The sequence below is a fragment of the Medicago truncatula genome, chromosome 8, assembly GCF_003473485.1.
Source record: "Medicago truncatula cultivar Jemalong A17 chromosome 8, MtrunA17r5.0-ANR, whole genome shotgun sequence".
NCBI lineage: Eukaryota > Viridiplantae > Streptophyta > Magnoliopsida > Fabales > Fabaceae > Medicago > Medicago truncatula.
This window is the reverse complement of record NC_053049.1, coordinates 798,834-818,438: the sequence shown is the minus strand read 5'-3', so window position 1 is coordinate 818,438 and position 19,605 is coordinate 798,834. Positions and strand designations below refer to the sequence as shown.

Genomic DNA, 19,605 nt, shown 5'->3' with positions numbered 1-19,605 from the left:
AACTACTAAATCAATCTGTTAATTTGTTGAACGCTCTCAAATAGATCTTGAGATTATGAAGTTTTCAAATAACTTTTTGGTAGATTATTAAATTGTTAAATTAATTGTTATATTTAATCATTTACTATCAATTGTATCTTTATGTTTTAATCACTCACTATCAGTTTGATCTTTATATTTAGTCATTTACTACCAATTTAGTATATTTTTTTTTTAAATCTCAATATCTAGATTAAGAGCCAAATAATTTCAAGAGTCTAATCCAATTTTATTGTCCCACTTGTACGACCCCCATTTAAAATTATGTATAATTTCCATCGAAATTTGCAATCGAAACTAAGATCTAAAGAAACACATTTTAAGATTTCAAGACAACGCTACTAAATCAATTAAAATAGATTAATATCGATTTAATCATTACCTTACTCCCGGAACGACTAATTCAGTAATATGGGTAAAATTTCAAAGACTTATTTAAAAATGTTTCTAGTGATTTACTCGATAATCACTGGTAGTTTTTTCCCGTCAATAATCATTCGTAGTAGTTGATTAGATAAGAAAGTGATTATATCAAAATTCTTTAATGTATATATATACCGTGCGTAGAAATTACGGTTATTGATTGATATGTTTGTTTCTACTAAATGCACAAACCTAACTTGTCAAATTTTTATGGTTCTTGCTCAACAAAAAAAAAAAAAAAAATTATGGTTCTTCCATAAAAAAAAAAAATTTGGATGGTTCTTGTCACAAGAATCAAGAAAACGAAAGTGACATTTGAGTTCACACGAAGTTCGTGAATATTTGTAAAGTAGATTTTTTTTTAGGGAATTTGTAAAGTAGATTATTTAAATACTTTAAAGTGTGATTTAGTACCGGTATAAGATAGATAAAATTAGTTCAAAATTTGCATTGATTTTAAAATAAATTAAATATGTATATAATATATTATTTATTTATTTTATTTAATTCTGTCTCAATTATAAACATAATATTGATTTTTAGATTAGTTCAATATTTGATTTCTAATATAGACAAATTACATCAATTATCTAATGAATTTAAATAGTGAAATGTTGTAATTAATGATATTGAATGGAATATTATTTGCATGCGCCAAACAATTAAAAAAATATTTCATACATTTTGTAAACGAATTTTACATTAAGTGATGAGACTCATATAAATTTCATCGAGTAAAAAAGTTAGTGTTAGACTCAATGTTGAAATTTTGTTTTTAATAACACTTATATATATATATAGCTGTCAAAACGGGCGGCCCGTTTAGGGCCGGGCCTAACGGGCTTTATCGGGTCGGGCCAAAAAGCCCGGTTGAAAAACGGGCTTGAAATATACTACTCGAGTCCGGCCCTACATGAGCCATGGGCTTAACGGGCCAGCCCGTATTAAAAATTATATATATATATATATATATATATATATATATTTTTATAAAAAGTACTATAAAATACTCCAATAATTTTTTTTTATAAATAATATTTTTAATATGTTTAAATAACGCCTAGAAAAAAAAATTGTAAATATTTTCGTACAAACTTCGTAAACTAAAACTGCGAGGAAAATAATTTTAAATAAATTAGATACGTTATGGTTATAGATATTTATACATTCGATATTTAAAATTATAAATAACGAAACGAGTAAATATAATTTTATATTACATGTATATTTGTGTTAATTCATTGAATTTTCACTTTTATTTATTACTTTGATAATCAACTAAGTAAAGAATTATTTGAAAAATATATATAATTTATATGATTTTTTTCTTATGCGGGCTACCCTCAGCCCGTTCGGGCTGGCCCTAACGGGTAGCGGGCTTTTTAGGGCCGGGCTAAAAAGCCCTATTAAAATTCGGGCTAAACGGGCCGGCCCATACGGCCCGACCCGTTTTGACAGCTATATATATAAGGATTACAAATTACCCAAAACTCTAGTTGTTCGATGTAGTTGTTTGCTTTTCATACTCTTTTTTTTTAACCTGGTTTCGTCATACTTTTTTTTGTAACCTGGTTTCGCACATGTACGTGGGTTCGTTGGGTTGCGTCTTTGATTAGTGAATTTTTGTTAGGATAGATTAGAGTTGATTCACTTTGGACTGTTCTACAACGATGTATTTCCGTTTGGATTATTTCTGGTTCAAGTCTCATGCCCCAGTCTTTGTATCTTTTTCTTTCTATTTATTATATTTTGTCCTTTGCATAAAAAAAAGGATTACAAATTACAAACATACACACAACCTCTGTTGTATAAATACACGACACTCGAATTGATTCTATAAATTATAAAGTTGGTGTTATGGTACATTAGATAAAAAGAAAACGAGAGGAATTGAGGAGAATTTATTCAAAGAGGCAAAGAAAGAAAGAAAGAAGCAATTGTAACTTATGAATTTTGAGGACAGAAAGAAAGAAAGAGGCAAAGAAAAAGCATAGGAGGTGGGAAGCTCAAATATCAGAGGTATATGATTTTCTCTGCTTCGGAATCTAACTTATCTTATATGTGGATATAAGATGTGATACCTGCTAATAATATATAGTTCTTTTTTATATATAGAAAAACATTTTTTCATACTTCAAGTATAATAATTCTTGATATTTTTTTTTTTTTCATTCAAAATGATTTAGCAGTGCAACTTTTTGTCCATTTACCTCTATTCATGTATAATTTTCTGTATATATATATAAATTCATGTTTTAAAATTGGTGAAAATATTTTATAATATAGAAATGAAGGACTGAAATTATGAAATAGAAAAAATAGAAGGATCAAGATGTTTTTAAGTTATATATATGTATGAGAGAGGGGGGAGGAGGAGAGGAGAAAGAGAGAGAGATATTTTTTTTTTTTTTGGTACAGAGAGAGATATTTTATTTATGCAAATAAAAAACAATTTGATATTTATCAAGACCCATCAAGATTAAGGTCGTCTAATGTGTTTTAATTGAATGTCGTTAGTTATATAGTGGACATGATCATTTTTATGCGTTTATACACCTTTAAATTAAAATGAAGGGTTGAAATTAAAACACTCAATTAAAAGGCTAACATGAATAATATTCCTTCTATATTCTATTTTTTGTTGACAAAACAAAAATGAGTTTAATCGTGATGTCGCCATACACCCAAAACTAGCTAGACATCTAAACATATTAGACGACCGACTTTATTGGTAGGTGATCTAGGAGTGTCCTCTTTAAAGATGTAGTTTGACTTTATTTGTATTTTTTTATTTTTCTTTCCATGCATCAATCTTCTCTTTCATTTTCTTTTTGGAACAAATTAATGTTACCTCAAACTACTTAATGAAATCTACACATCAAAATCACCTAAAAATTAAAAGTGTATTAATCTTTTTTCTTACATAACTCCCTCTATCTTTTTCAAAAACCCGCACACTGCATCATATCACATGAAAACATTTAAGCCTCACTAATCACAGTCAAATTTTTTGTTTTTTGAAATTCACTTTACAATCATATATCGAATCATATTCAAATAGGTGACAATTATTTTAAGATATTGTATCAAATTGACCATTTGCAATATAGTGCTAGTAAATGCGCACCTATGGGCTATGGCCCCTAGCTTTACCACTTCTATAGTTTGGTTTTCAACATTAGTGCTTAATTACTAGATTATTTTATATTTTTTAAAGGAAGAAACCGCATAATATACCAGCTCATGCTGCACTCAAACTCAGCTCAGGCCATTAACAATTCTTTTGTTTAAACTTGGAAGGATTTTGATTCTCTATATTGAAAATTTTTCTCAAGTTAAAGTGTTGTATTTTAATAGTGACAGTTAAGTCAGTCAATTATGTTGACAATTTATACTAATGTTAGTTTAATTTAACTTTAGCCTAGTTCTAATAATGACCCAAATGGATTGGCCCTACATATGTATGTATGTTGATCTCTAAATTGAAGCTTTCCTTTTAATGGTAAAGACATTCATTTATTTCATTATTAGTTATGATTGGAGTATGGCTAAATTGATAGTATAGTGGACTAATAAAAGTTTTAGAATCACTCTCTTTTTAACATTATCTTAACATTCACTATTTTATTGAGCAAAACTTAGTAGTTTCTATCACTTAATGTGAAATACGTTTTTAAATTATAAGCTCCACACTGATTTGATTAAATAAAAGAGTGAGTGTTATAAAATTTGCTTCCATTTCTCAGTGGGTTAAGAGTGTGTTTGGTTTACAAAACAGCAAGTACTTGACAGAACAGTACAAGATAGAACAGTACAACACAAGACAGAACATGCACAATGCATGCATAGGTTAATTTTGAATTGTAGCAAAATTAGCGTGAGATTTGACAAAAATAGAATGAGTTATGAGTGGTGATGTTAGTAGAAAGAATTAGAATGATGATGTAACTTTTGTGTGTGGTAAAAGTGAGTGAGAGAACAGAATATGAAAGAGAAAGTGGAGCACCTATTATAGATAGTGTACAACCAAACATATACTTTTTATAGCACAAATAAATAAATAAATATATTTTTCAATTGTAGTGTGCACTGTGCATTATGTCATTTCTATTCGAATTCTGGAATTCCATTCCATTCATGATTAAATACGTGTTTCGCATTCCCACTTTTATATGCGTTCCAATTATATCATCAACTTGTTACAAAAAGGAGAAAGAAAACGTGAACAAAATTATATATTTTACTACTATGATTCTATATCTATACTCATTCACAATTTGGAAATGGCTTTTCAAATTTATTTATTTTCATCAGATAGCTAAAATCGTATAAACATATTACTATAACATACAATAGTTTTATCATTATTTCAAAATAATTCTTGAAATCATAAAATACTAAGCAGTTTTGTTTCTCGCTAATTCTATTATCCAATACATAAGTTAGTTTAAAATATATCTCCAACAATATTACAAACTTGATTTTTGTTTTCAACAAACTAAAATGCAATACATACACGCAAAGGTTCTTGCTAACAAAAAATGTGCCAAATGAACTCAAAAGTTTTGCAACCAATCATGAACAAAGAAAAAAACATTATGTCGCAACAATTAAAGAGCGTAACCACCAATTAAGGAAATCAAAAGTTAAACAAGAATTTTTTGTTTTCTTTTCAATCTAACAATTGAGCAATTGATCCCTCATTGTTTTTATCGGATGTTCTTTTCTTTTCAAATCATCCACATACAACCATGTTATTATAGTCCCTACCAAACAAAAAACATATCACCGTTTTACTTATTTAAAGATTATTTTAGAATATTAAACAAAAAACAAGATTATTTTTAGTGTTTTTCTCTCTCTAAATGTCAATCACCATTAATTTTTCTAAACATTTTTTTCTTCTTCTTACATTTGAGGCTGGAGGGAGTATCATTTATTATGATTAATTGAAAGATCGTTTTTCAAAGTCAAAGTTGCTTAAATCTTATTTGATATATAGTCAATTTTTTTTTTTTGTTTACATGATATATAGTCATATAAATACATGCATCTATAATGTATTTTTAAGGTACAAAAATATTTTTTTTTTTTTTTTTAAAGAAACATGCTCATAGCATTTTATTAATAATAAGAGGTTCAATACAATTAGATATGTGAAAATAAACAACGGGACTAGCTAGTAACGTGACTTCTCCTGCAAGAACATGAGCAAACTCGTTTGCTTGTCGCTAAACAAACTCCACCCTAAAATTAATAAAGAAAGAACTAAACAGAGACCGACATCATATATTTATAATAGTACCTTTTTTGACAAAAATATATTTATAAAACTGAACGGTGCGTCTACAATCGGTGTATTTATTATATAACTCGGTAGTTCTTTACTAATTTATTTTATGACATAATATAATTATCGCACATGAAGTCTGCAAGATGAACAATCCACGGGTTAATCTTCCCCTAAAAATATCCACGGTTTATACTATCTATGGTTAATTAAATGATTTTTTTTTCTAATAATTTTACATGTGTTGGATTTAGATTAGGAGCTTAATTAAGACACATCTTAAGACTCATAGAACACTTGAAAAGAAATAATTTGCGTAGAACCTACTAAAAAGACCATTGCATTGACAACATATATTGAAGTCACGTCTCTATACGATACGAATCTATTCTTTATCAATTAAATTAACTTTCAATTGCAACAAAAATAATTCTAGTATGCTTTTAATTTATATCCATACAAAAATTTTATAAACAATCCAATAATTTGTTAATGAGATATTACAAATAATATATTTATAACTTATTAATGAAGTGACAACACATAATTAGACATATAGGTAAAACTTTTATAAATGCATATAATATAAACTATTCTAATATACACTAGTCTAATAGCCAATTTGATTTCGTCGTGTACTTTTCATATAGTGCGCTATATATGCATATATAAAAACATTTATCTACTATCATAAGCATTTCTCTATTCTCATATACTACAAGCTATCACTTCATTAACCATCAACAATTAGTCCCTTTGAAAACAGAACATCATAATCAGGTAATCAACATTCTTTATCAACATTTCTTCATTTCTCATTCTAGCTAGTTGAATTAAGTTGTTTTTTCTTTCTTTCTTTCTTATTGTCTCTGAAACGAAATATAAGTAAAAGTGCTTGAGAAAGTAAACAATGTATTTGATCTAAATTTTAGATAATATGCATTTGACTTTTCGAATTTTTTTAATTTTGATTTGATTTAAGAAGAAACGACTACGTTTGAAGAAGATAAAAATAAATAAATTATAAGTTTTATTAAACATGTTATTTGATGTTTATTTAATTGAAACTTGTTTCATGTAACAGAATTGTATTTTTTGTAATAGACAAGAAAGAAGATAAAGAAATACAAAATGGAATTCTTGAAGCTTTTTATTGTTGCATTGATGCCAGTTCTTAAGGTACTATTGATCACTGTTCTTGGAACATTCCTTGCACTTGATCGTTTTGATATACTCAGTAGAGAGACTGCAAGGAAAAACTTGAATACTGTAAGTTTCATTTCATCTCTTTCTTCCATTAATTCATACCACTTGATCACTCACATCATTGGAGTGCTATAGAGCTTTTCAATGGAGATTATGATATTTTCCAAAAGGGACATTAGATATAGTTGATAGTTAAGGAATAAAGTTAATGAACGAGATTAAGTGTGTGTTTGTTCACACGTTAAAGTGAACGCAGACATAAGTTTCAATGAAACTAGGATATAAAGTTTTTTGAAATTGCATCAAAATTAATTGTGGGACGCGGTATTAGCAATTAAAACGTACAAGCTATAAGAAAATTGAAAGAGACTACCTGATACACATGGATCACTCACATCACAAAAGAAATGAGTTTTTTTTTACCTTAAAGTTATTAAAAGCCACCAAAATCTACTTTTTATATAATTTTTTCCTTCTAAGTTTGTCTCTCTTTGGATTTGCCAACAGGGCATTTAGCCATTATACAAATCTAAATACTGATCCAATCTCAAGTTGTCGTGGTTTCATTCCCTCAAAAAAAAAAGTTATCGTGGTTTCATATTTAACATGTTGGTTTTGTTGCATGAGATGACACTTAACATTGTTGCATGTGATACAAGTGGAAATTGCATATGTTTAAAATGACAAGTAGCGTTAAGATTGTTGCTTGACATACCCTTTTTTTTTTATATGTAATATTTTTTTTTTTTTTGCTGTCCTTCACTTATAAATAAGGTTTTTTTTTTTCGAGAGGCTATAAATAGGATAGTTTTTTAGAGGCCATAAATAAGAGTGAGTGGGTGATGATGGGTGGGGGTGTATTTCTGTTTCCATTCCATAGTCTAAAGATGAACAACATAAACACCTTAGAGAGAATTCTAAGCCCATTACATCTATCCAATGGATATTGAACCACATTTTTGGATAAAATAAAGTTGAAAATTGTTTTTTCCACTTCACACGAAGCTAAGAAACACTATGAAATAACAAATTTAATCTTAAATTTTATCGATAGTTAACTACTGTCGGTTAAAATTCAGCGGCAGTTAACTGCCATTGAGATTAAACTTATCATTTCATGATATTTCTTAGCTTTGTTTGAAGTAGAAAAAATAATTTTCAATAAAGTTAAAGATTTCAAAATAATTCTTAAAAAAAAATTTAGAGAAAAGAGGGATTATATGAATAAACTATTTTTGACGCTCACTTTGATATCAATTTTTTTATTCGGTGAGATTTACGCGAATCTCATGTTTTGAAAATGATTTTACATAAAGTGGTAAAATGGTTCACATGAAGACAATGTTAAAAAGTGTGATTTTAGTGTTTCTGCAGAGAAAAATATAACGATACTATGATAATGATAATTAACTACTTACATAACTTTTGTCTCTTTTTCCATATAGATTGTATTTTTTGTCTTCGCTCCTGCTCTTGTTTGTGGCAGCCTAGCTGAAACAGTAACATCAAAGAGCATCGTTACGTTGTAAGTTTATCTCTAATATTATTTATACAACATTTTCTCTAAACAAATTCCATATAATTATTGGATTAGAAAGTTATTTATGTTTCATGAATTATGCAGGTGGTTTATGCCATTGAATGTCCTTCTCACATTTATAATTGGAGCAGCTCTTGGATGGTTGGTAGTTAAATTGATGAGAGTTCCTCATCATCTTCAAGGCCTTGTGTTGGGGTGTTGTGCTGCAGGTAGAAAAATTCACTTACATTTTTTAAATTATCTTCTTCCCGACTCTGCATATGCAGGAGCTTTAGTGCACCGGGTTGTCCATTTTTTTATCTCCTTACACATCTAATTATCACATATTTTAAAAAAAAAGTTAATGTTAAAGATGAATTTGATTTGATGTCTACAGGAAATCTAGGAAATTTGCCCTTGATTATTGTCCCAGCTGTATGTAAACAAACAGGCAACCCTTTTGGAGATGCAGATATTTGTCATAGAAATGGACTTGCTTATGCTTCTTTATCAATGGCGGTACAATATTTAATTAATGCATATTCAAATTAACTGTGAAATTGTCAAAATCACGGTAATCATAATAATACACTATAGTTAGTTGATAGGTTATCTCGAGTTATTAGTTTGGTCAAAGTTACTTGGAGTTGACTACTTCAACTAACCTCTATATATAGGAATACACATTGTACTATTTCAATTATTATTCTAACAACCTATTCATTCTACTATGAATTTCTATGAGTATCTTCTACATGAATACGCATATGATTGTTTTCTTTCTGATCACTATGATCTCTATCTCTGGGAATCCATGATTACTAACACATAGGAAAACTACGATATATAACTTCAACAAAATTACAATGTCACCATCGAAGCATACACTTTAAACATTTAAAAATTTAAGTATGAGATTCACCGTAGGGTTGGCATTGGCATGAGATTCGAGAGAGAGTATACTTTAGCGATTAAATTAATGGTTTATTCAAAAAGATATTATACCCATCTTAAACCAATTTTTTTTTCTTTTCTTCTTTTTCAGATAGGAACCATTTACATTTGGTCAATTGTGTACAACATTGTTCGCATATATTCAAGCAAGATTTCCAATGAAGTTAAAGTTGATAATTCAATGTTTAGTTCAAATTCTACATTAGAAAATGATCCAGAAAACATTTCAAATGATAGATCACATAACGATCATGTGAAGCAATTTGAAATTGAATGTACAAATTCTAATGGACATGTAAAGGTAGCTTTACATCACTTCTTATATAATTAGATTATGAAAGCATTTTATTTATTTGATAGAAGTTATTATGATCTTATATTTTCAAGAATTTTACATAGGTATCAAAAAAGGAAAAGATTATGAAACAAGTAAAAGTATTAGCCGAAAAGATGAAATTGAAGGCACTATTCGCACCAGCTACAATTGGAGCAGTATGTAAAATTTCTTCCTTATTGTTTCTCTTTATTTTTTTCTATAATTTTTCATTTAATTCATATAGATAAACTATAGTTTAAATATAAGAAGTACGGATACAAAACACACCAGACACGACACAAATACTGATACGTCGACACAGTTAATAATTTGAAAAAATCAAATAATTAAGTGCAGTTAATGTGTCGGTGCCGGATACGACACATATCCGACACCGAGACACTCCTAATCTGAGGAATGTTCGTGCTTCATAGGTTTAGTTCAACATATGAACATAATTCGACAAATTTCAACTTGTATTTAAATACTACGGTCTAGTTTACAAAACTAACAAACTAAATTAATTGTATACTTAACTTATGACAATTAAGTTGAAATATAATTAAACTTCAATTATTTGTTAACATTTTTTCTTTGTTTGTAAGCAGCTTGTTGGTTTATTAATTGGTGTAGTTCCGATATTTCGCAAAATGTTGATTGTAAACAATGCTCCTCTTGGTGTTATTCAAGACTCTCTAGTCATGGTGGGGTAAGTATTCTAAAATTGGTCAATATATCCACTGCATCCATATTTTGTTATTAGGTAACAAAACTAAAATTAGGTTAATATACATTGTCGGTGTAAAAACATTTTACAACGTCAACAAGTTATATCTCATATTATTAAAAAAAAAATGTACATGACAACTTTCAAAATAATTCATTTTATTAATTTTGATTTGCTGACAGTGTATATAAATTAAACTCATAAAATTATACTTCTTTGATTTGTAGGGATGCAGGCATTCCTGCAATGACCTTGTTGGTTGGAGCAAATCTTATAAAGGGTAATTAAAAGTGTTTTTTTTTTTTTTGTCAAAATTTAGTAGTTTATTTGAAAATGAATATGATAACAAAAATGAGATAATTTTTTTTTTTTTCAGGTTTAAAAGGATTAGGAAAACAAGTTCCAATTGTTGTTGGCATAATTGTGGTTAGATTCATAATCTTGCCAGTAATAGGTATAGGTATTGTTAAAGGTGCTATTCATTTTGGATTGATCCATCCTGATCCACTCTATCAGTTTCTTTTACTCCTTCAATTTGCTCTTCCACCTGCAGTAGCCCTAAGTAAGTTGTTTATGAATAAGCTTAATTAAGTTGTTATTAATAAAAATTTGAACTTTTTTTGGTTGAAAATGTACTTACTTTATTAATGTTACAGGTACAATTACTCAATTATTTGGAGTTAGTGAGGGTGAGTGCTCAGTTATCATGTTGGCAACTTATTCTTGTGCTGCATTTTCACTTACATTATGGAGCACATTCTTTATGTGGCTTGTACTTTAATTAATTTAAATTGCAATGCTTCAAGTATACTATTTCTAGATGTAAATCTATATAGAGTATATCTAAATTAGGAGTGATTTTAGGCAAACGTTTTTTTAACCATGTTATCAGTGAGAAGTATTCGTTTAGACAAGCAATTTTAATAAAGAAAAAGTGTAAAAAATGTATATTTATGTGACAACTACATTATTTATCACAGAAATTTGAGTCAGATTTTCCAACTTGGCCATCAATCATGCAAGTGCCTCCTACTAACAATTTTGTTGATAAAAGAATTATACTTTACAATACTAGTAAATTTAATTTTGTGATTGTATATACAATTATCTAACATGTTATTACTTGTCTTCTTCCATTTTCAAGTGCATCTCTTTCCATGTAAAATATAGTTAGGTGTAGGAGGCCAACCAAGTTGTTAGGTATGGGTGTTGGCTTGAGACCTTGAAGTGCAATCATCTCAAAGCCTTAAATTTGATTTTTTTTTTTTTTTTATGTCAATTTTGATGGATTAGTTTGGTTTAAAAAAAAAAAGTCTCTATAACAGATATTTTGAAGAATCTTATATTTAGATACCAAGCTAAATAGAGAAGGTTGATGTTCTTGTTCAAATATAGTCATTTAATAAAAGGTTATTATAACAACCATGAGTCCATGACAACGATTTTTTGATAACTTTTAGTACAATTTTTTCAACCCTTCTTTTAAGATGAGAGAGAGTTATCCTAAAATGATGATACAACTATCATTTCTCATAATTTAATTATAGTCAATAGTACCTATATTATTGATCTTTAAGATGAAAAAAAAAAATTTCAAATTAACATTCCACACTTCTATGTTGAGCAAATCGTATTATACTTCAGTGATAATTTAGCTAAAATTATAATTTATAGCACAAGCCACATGAAGACGGTGCACCAAAGGGTAAGTAAAAGTGGAGCAGAGGAATAAGTTGCAAACATGATAAGTGAGCATTCACTTTGACCAACTCCAAGCAATTGAGTCATTGTGCCTAATACATTCATAATTAAAGTTAGTAACTATCTAAATTCAATGTCAAAATAATAATTAAGGATGAAATAAAAATTTAGGACGACAACATCGATTAACATACGTTTGATTGATTTTGAATGATTTGGTTTTATAAAATTGGTTTTGAATGAAAGTGATTTAAACGTAAATTGCTTTATGTTTGTATACATTCATAAAAAGAGATTTTATGAATTTGTGTTAGAAAAGTTTGGTTTAAAATTATAGCTTTTTAGTACTATATATACACACTACATAGTAATAATTTGATAAATACATGAAGTATGATAAATAAACAACTTACTAATGGAAACTGCAGGAGGAACAACATAGTGAAGTAGTAAAACAAATTGATATAATGGATCAGAGTTTATCAATCTGAAATGAGCTGCACCTTTCACAATGCATATACCTATTGCTGGTAATGCAATATACATAACCACTATAATGCCAACAACTAGTGGAACCTTATTTCCTAATCCCTTTAAACCTGAAAAACCATTCCCTCACATTCACTTTCAAATGTAATTAACAACAATATATATATATATATATAGATTAAAATGAAAGTTGAAAATTTCATTTCATTGTGATAATTGATTCATTACCCTTAAGAAGATTTGCTCCAACCAATAATATCATTGATGGAATGCATGCTTCCCTGAAAATCAATCAAATTGTTAAGGAAATAGTATATAATTTATTAGAATAACTATATATTTTAGGGAACTTCTACGGTACACCCGCAAATTACGGTGTACCGGTACTCTCACTTACAATTTTTATAAATTAACTATCATTTTTTTTATGAAGAAAATAAGTGTTTGTTGACATATATATTTTAGAAAATATCATTTTATAAGAAAAAACATCATTTCATTTTTTATAAAAATCATACTAATTTTTTTTACATTTTACTGTAAAAAATAATCAAAATTATCTATTATGAGTAATAAGTATTCAGAAAAATCAAATTTTATTGCGTTGACGTTTTTGATAAATTAGTTATTATAATTATAGGTGATAGAAATAATTTTTTCCTACAAAAAATAACTCATTTAACTATTAATTTAAAGATTTGGTGTACCAATACACTCAAATGGTTGGATGTACCGTAGAATTTGCCTATATTTTAATATAAGGACTACATTTAGATGCATTAACATAACTTCATGAATTTGTTTAGATGCATTCTTTTACACTCTTTCAAAAATATTGGTGACAATTATGAATTATCCTATCATTTTAGTAGAGAATATTAGGAGCAAAGTATATACTAGTGCAATTAAGATTTTTCATTAATTTAATAACCGAATACACGTTATATGAACATAATTTAGTTGATAGAGATATCACATTAAATATGTTGTAGTCAAGGTTTGAATCATGAGTTTTCCACTTATTCACCTTAAAAATGTAAAATTCTAACTAACAGACTACTTTAAAAAAACTAAATAGGTGGTTGAGGATACTTACCCCAACATAACTATAGAGGTTTGAACGACATGGAGAGGAGCACTTTGACCAACTAGTAGTTTTCGAAATTGAGGAACTATACCAATTATTACTCCAAACATCTGCATGAATATATTCTTAAATCAACATCACAATGTATCTCTTAAGTTTAGTGTATAATAATCAACTTGTTGAAGTTTGTTTAAAGTAGACATTAACATTAACTCAAGCATATCAAATGAACAATTAGTGCTAGGAGTTAATTTGAATAAACTTCTCTCTAAACACTTAAGAAAAATTTGTATACCATTTCCTTATTACTTGATTAAAAAATAATCAGAAAACTAATGAGAAAACAATAATAGAATTGTGGACATACCGATCCCCACAATGCAGGTGCAAATAGTTCCTTCAATTTGATTTTGTCACCTAATATTTTCAGATGTTTCATAATGTTTGGCTTTTCTACTACCTGTGAGACACTTGAAAGTATAAGACCTTCTTTCTTTTAAATAATTAAAAGAAAGATAATGTATGATGACATGCCACTTTTGCATTCAATTCACATTATCATTTCTACAATACAAGAACTTTTACATAAAGTAAATTATATATACTAGGAGCCAAATTGAAAAAAATAAAGTAAATTATATATTAGAAAATACACCAACCTTTTCTTGACCATCAATCACTTTACATTCTACTTGAAGTTGATCAATATGACCATTAGACAATGATTCTTCCTTAATTGGGGTCAATGCTCTTATGGAACATATAGAAAGATTTTTTGGATTATTAATTTCTTCAAATTTTGTGGATTCATCAAATTTGACAACCATGGTCTTAGGTGTATATATGCGGAGAATGTTGTACACAATAGACCAAGCATAAATGTGTCCTACCTGCAAAACAAGAACCACACTTAAAGTAAAACTTTTAAATAGTTTATAAATCTCAATTAATTCAACTATATATGTTATGAACATATTATATACATAAATTTTTGAAATGATTGGAGTTAGTGTCATACTGCCATTGTTAGAGAAGTAAATGCTAGTCCTTTATGGTAGCAAGAATCTACATCTCCAAAAGGATGACTTCTTCCTTTACATATAGCTGGAACTATGATAAGAGGCAAAGAGCCCAGATTTCCTGCAAACATCAATTGCCACACATTCAATACATAGAATATAATCTAAACAACTTTAAAACAGAAGAAAAATCATGATCATTATCTAATGACAGTCAGAGCATAACATTGTTTTTTTTTTTTTTTTTTTTTTTTTTTTTTTAATAATACGTAGATATTTCACTCAAACTTCCCACATATACATAAGCATATCTCACAACACTTTAAAATAAAAGTATAAGAGGACAAAAAAAAGTCAAATACAAGCATAAATAGCTTCCAATTGGTGCATCTTGTAACAAATTCCCATATTATAGTTTTGATCTTCCTCTACCTTTACAAGACTAAGCATTGTGAGATTTTTTCAACATCTATCATTTCAACCATCACCAACAATTTTCACCTTGATTAAAAATGATACATATATGCTTTTATCATCAACACAATAATCATAGTTCAACCAAAACTATCATACTTCACCATAAAATTAGATTTCACGTAAAGTCAAACCACTTTAAGAATTTTCACATTCTCTTTACCGACAACCATAATCATACTCCATCATAAAGAATACATTTCACTTTAAGTTAAAGCACTCTAAGAATTTTCATTTGTTGAAAATCAAACTGAAAATTTACGATGCAACTTCTTGATGGCCGAAAGTTCTTCAACCACCGACATAATCTCACAGCACACCTTGCATCAATGTAAATCAGTGCTCATATACTAATCAATAACTTGTGCAATTTTGATTGTATCAACGAGTCTTTGACTTTAATATTCAACAAATCAAAAATTGATTCTTCCATGAAATGTCTCTAACCTAAACTTCACATCAAAAAATGAGATTGCAATTAATTTCATACTGTAAATTCTGCACAATAGAGGTTGTTAGAAAAGAGAGGCGGAGTCACAACGGACACACTTAAGTATCAAATTGTTGGGGAGGGTTGGAACTCGAAAGCAAAAACGAGTCAACATTCTAGGACCACAATAGAGGGAGACACCATGTCTCAACCCAAAATCTTAAGATATTGAAAATATGAGTCACATTTTTTATATATCTAACATTTAATCAATTTATAGTCAATGTGAGATTAACACTCACGATTAATTATTAGGACACGGAGTCTTCTCAAGTATTGTCCACCTAAAAATATTTTTTGCGACATATCAAGGGAAATTGAATCCTCATTTGAATTCGATAATTCGGGGTTTTCAAAACAACGGTTGATTGATTTTTAGAGATATTAAGTAAACCAGAAATTTACTTGTATTTGTTTTCAAACTACAATTTAAAAAATAGAAATGATTTTAACAGTCTCTTCCATATATCACATTCGCTTTTTTGGTGGTGGTTGGGGTTCGAATTCCGGACCTTGCATATTTTATGCATTGTCTATAGCGACTAAGCTAAGCTCACAAGGACATATATCACATTCGCTTAATTAGACTATTCCTCATACACTACTAAATTAGAGTAGCTTTTCATTATTTTATACGTTTAAGATTATTATTATTTGGAAATTGCTTGATATCACGAGACCATGTATCACGATTGTCTCACGAAGCAATTTTATTGGCTATCCACCCTTGTATTCCCCCAAAGTCCATACTGTAAATTTTATCTCTTGTACTTTAACAGCTGACACCTGTACTTCGCTGTGTTCTGGATGGCTTTTTATCGGGACATTTAACACTGCTCTATTTGTTTTTTAAGTGGTTTAAGAGATTTATATTTTGAATATTTTTAAAAGTGATTATGTTTCTTAAAAAATGATTTTAAATATAAAATAATATATTTTTAGGAAATAAACAATATAATTAAGCGGGTCTTTGTTTGGTATATCAAATCTATATAAGATATGATATGATTATATAGATCAATAAGGAAAAAAATATTTAAATGTTTAAATAAACCTGCCTGCAGCACAACACCCCATCACAAGGCCATGAAGATGACGAGGAACCCTAGTTATTTTAGTAAGAATCCATGCAAGAGTTGTCCCAATAATATATCTCAGAAGAATATTTAACGGCATAAACCACCTATATAATTAATTCATTAAAGCACCCCTCAAAAAATAAATCATCAAAGCAATTAAACATTCTTTTTTTAAAGGCCAAAAAGATCACAAATATATATATTTTTTTTGAGTGAAAAAAGAGCACAAATATATTATTAACAAACCAAAACAGACCACAGCAACACAAGGTGTACTAAAGAATGTCTGTCAGAGAACCAAAGTACAATAATAGTATAAAAGCAAACAAAAAACAAAAGCACATAAGTTAAGTAACTGCAGTTATACGGTTAATAGGATCAAGCCACCATAATTGGTAATGAAAGTCGAACAAAACATATTTCGACTTAAACAGTTAAGTATCTTCTCTAAATTCCAAAATCAATTAAACCAAGAAATGAATGGAAACAAATGTCAAATGCGGACCAAATGTGTATCGAGGTCCAAAATAAATTTTAAAGACTCATTAGAGAATCTTGATTAATTTCTTCTAATTGTTTGCCTCAATGTTATTCTTATTCTTGCATGGATTAGGGTTTTAATAACCTTAGTGAGAACATTTTTTGGTTCGAAGAATTCGAGAGTTAGTGAAAAAGGACTAGTATGTCAATTTCAACCATATTGGTGCGAGGGAAATTTTTTGTGTAGATTGACTTATAAACTTCAGTCTTATCTTGAACAATGTGGATCTACTCATCCTTCACTCTTTCAAAAAAAAAAAAAAAAAAAAAACTCATCCTTCACAATATTCATTTGGATGAGTTGAAGATCTCTTAGTTGATGATACCTCTGAAGTCACTTCCCCTAGGCTTGTTATGATATTTTTAGTTGGCAAATTGTGATTGATTGTGGGTGCAAGTAAGTTTATACGGATATGTATAGTTTTGAATCTCTTAAAATAAAAGGAGTAGCTTTTTTTAAGTAGATAAAACAAAGGCCCAAAAAAATATATGCATTATCTATTTTTTGATATTAGAGTATAAAAAAAAAAATGGAATTAATGAAATACAGTCAATAACAAGAAAGTACAAATTAACTTACAGCATAATCAAGCTCTTCAAAGTTATAGTTTTTGCCAGACTGCTATAAAGAAGAGCTGGAGTGAACACAAAATATACGATCTGTACAATAAAAATATGCATTCATAATAATCAATTATTTTGTTGCCAAGTAATGTTCTATTTTTGCTCAAAAAAAAGTAATGTTCTATTTCTCATTTACTCCTTAATTAAAAACAAAACAAGAGAGGATTGAAAGAAAGACAAAAAAAAAAAAAAAAAAAAAGTTCAGAATGAGAATGATTTAAATTTTATACCTATAAATGGATCATGATAAAAAAATTGGTGGTTTAAAAATGAATTAACTTACAATATTGAGGTGCTTCTTGGCATTCTTTGTGAGTATGCCAATGTTATCAAGTGCAAGTACAGCCCCAATAATAGCAATGAACAAAGTGTTTAGAACTGGGGCTAATGCAACTAAGAAAAGCTTCAAGAAGTTCATATTGAGATATCTTTCTGCACCACTCCAAATCAAGTTGTATATAATTATATATATGAAACAATTCCAGCTTTCAAATAAACACAAAATATAATGAAATGGATTTTAATATTTCTCTTAGATAAGAAGGTAATCACTAATATGATTATTTTTGTTCTTGTAAAAAAAAAAAAAGATTATTTTTGTTAACACAACCAATTAGATTTTGGACAAAATGGCTGTAGAGTGATGAAATTAGCCATTTTGAATTTTATAAGCACTTTTCAAATATAAAATACCTTTGAAATTTAACAACCAAAAGCAGCTAATTTAATGTTTATTATAATTAAAAATGATAAAATAAATTATCACATTTTTTTTCCATAACTTGAGCAAACACGCTTATTATTATTCTTTGATATTATTTATATTTATATTACAACTATTTGTCATTTTAGAATCATCTACAGCCAATTTTGTGAAAATAAGAAAATAATATTGTCTTGGCTATACAATTACATGAACCCTACAACACTTCTAATTAATGAACAAAATAAATGAAAACATATATGTATATATATACCGTAATTAGATAAATGATGTCAACCGAGTCAAGATAATTTCAACCCATCTTTTTCTATTTCAGTGAAGGGTTAGGCAGCAATATTCCTCACCCCCACATTTCAAGAAAACGTTTCTAAAAAAATCAAAAATGATTCTAGAAACTTTGACACACATAACTTGTTTAAAGTACTTTCAGACGACACAAAATTCGTCTTTTTCTTCAAATAAATAAAGTTTATTCCAAATTATTATGAGAGCTTTTTTTTTTTCTCACTTTGAATGTACACTTTCAAACGGGATTTGTCTAGAATTATAGCTCCGGATGGAATTTGTCTAAAAGTAAACTTTTGAAGATAATTTCATCACTCTCACTAAAATTCACTCACTCCTACACTATTTTGGTGCAACCTATTGTTGAGTATCATGATTTTGGTGAACATTTCATTATTGATCAAGTTTGTGTACAATTATGACAACTATTCATGTTTAGTTTTTATGTTTCAATATGAGATCAATTTTATATTTTGTTGAATATTTATTTCAGAAATTTATAGTGTTCGAGATGACCTATTGAAATGAGTTTGAAATGAAAAACCATTATTGGTTTTTATTTTTATTATTACAAGGTTAGATCATGGTGAAAATAGAAGAAAGATGACATTTGTATTGG

The 19,605-nt window shown here is 28.3% G+C and overlaps 2 protein-coding genes across 6 annotated transcripts; one reads left to right on the top strand and one right to left on the bottom strand.

The window, feature by feature from the left end:
• Positions 1-2,201: 2,201 nt before the first annotated feature.
• LOC25500038 (protein PIN-LIKES 4) lies at positions 2,202-11,428 on the top strand. 5 transcript variants are annotated; one of them, XM_024773650.2, is made up of 11 exons: positions 2,202-2,481; positions 6,857-7,021; positions 8,404-8,483; positions 8,583-8,707; positions 8,875-8,996; positions 9,523-9,732; positions 9,831-9,923; positions 10,356-10,456; positions 10,702-10,754; positions 10,851-11,036; positions 11,131-11,428. In XM_024773650.2, exons 2-11 carry the CDS (start codon positions 6,884-6,886, stop codon positions 11,253-11,255), a joined length of 1,233 nt encoding a protein of 410 aa, XP_024629418.1. In that variant the 5' UTR covers positions 2,202-2,481; positions 6,857-6,883; the 3' UTR covers positions 11,256-11,428. The 5 variants fall into 5 exon arrangements, with proteins under 5 accessions (XP_024629418.1, XP_024629417.1, XP_024629419.1 ...); XM_024773649.2 differs by having other exon boundaries at positions 6,837-7,021; XM_013588353.3 differs by lacking the exon at positions 2,202-2,481 and adding an exon at positions 6,369-6,532.
• A 665-nt stretch (positions 11,429-12,093) lies between these two features.
• LOC25500037 (protein PIN-LIKES 3) lies at positions 12,094-18,540 on the bottom strand. Its single transcript, XM_013588352.3, has 10 exons — positions 18,261-18,540; positions 17,934-18,013; positions 16,793-16,917; positions 14,770-14,891; positions 14,411-14,641; positions 14,119-14,211; positions 13,761-13,861; positions 12,893-12,945; positions 12,589-12,774; positions 12,094-12,267 (listed from the first exon to the last, which is right to left on the bottom strand). Exons 1-10 carry the CDS (start codon positions 18,393-18,395, stop codon positions 12,143-12,145), a joined length of 1,251 nt encoding a protein of 416 aa, XP_013443806.1. The 5' UTR covers positions 18,396-18,540; the 3' UTR covers positions 12,094-12,142.
• Between the last annotated feature and the right edge of the window lie 1,065 nt (positions 18,541-19,605).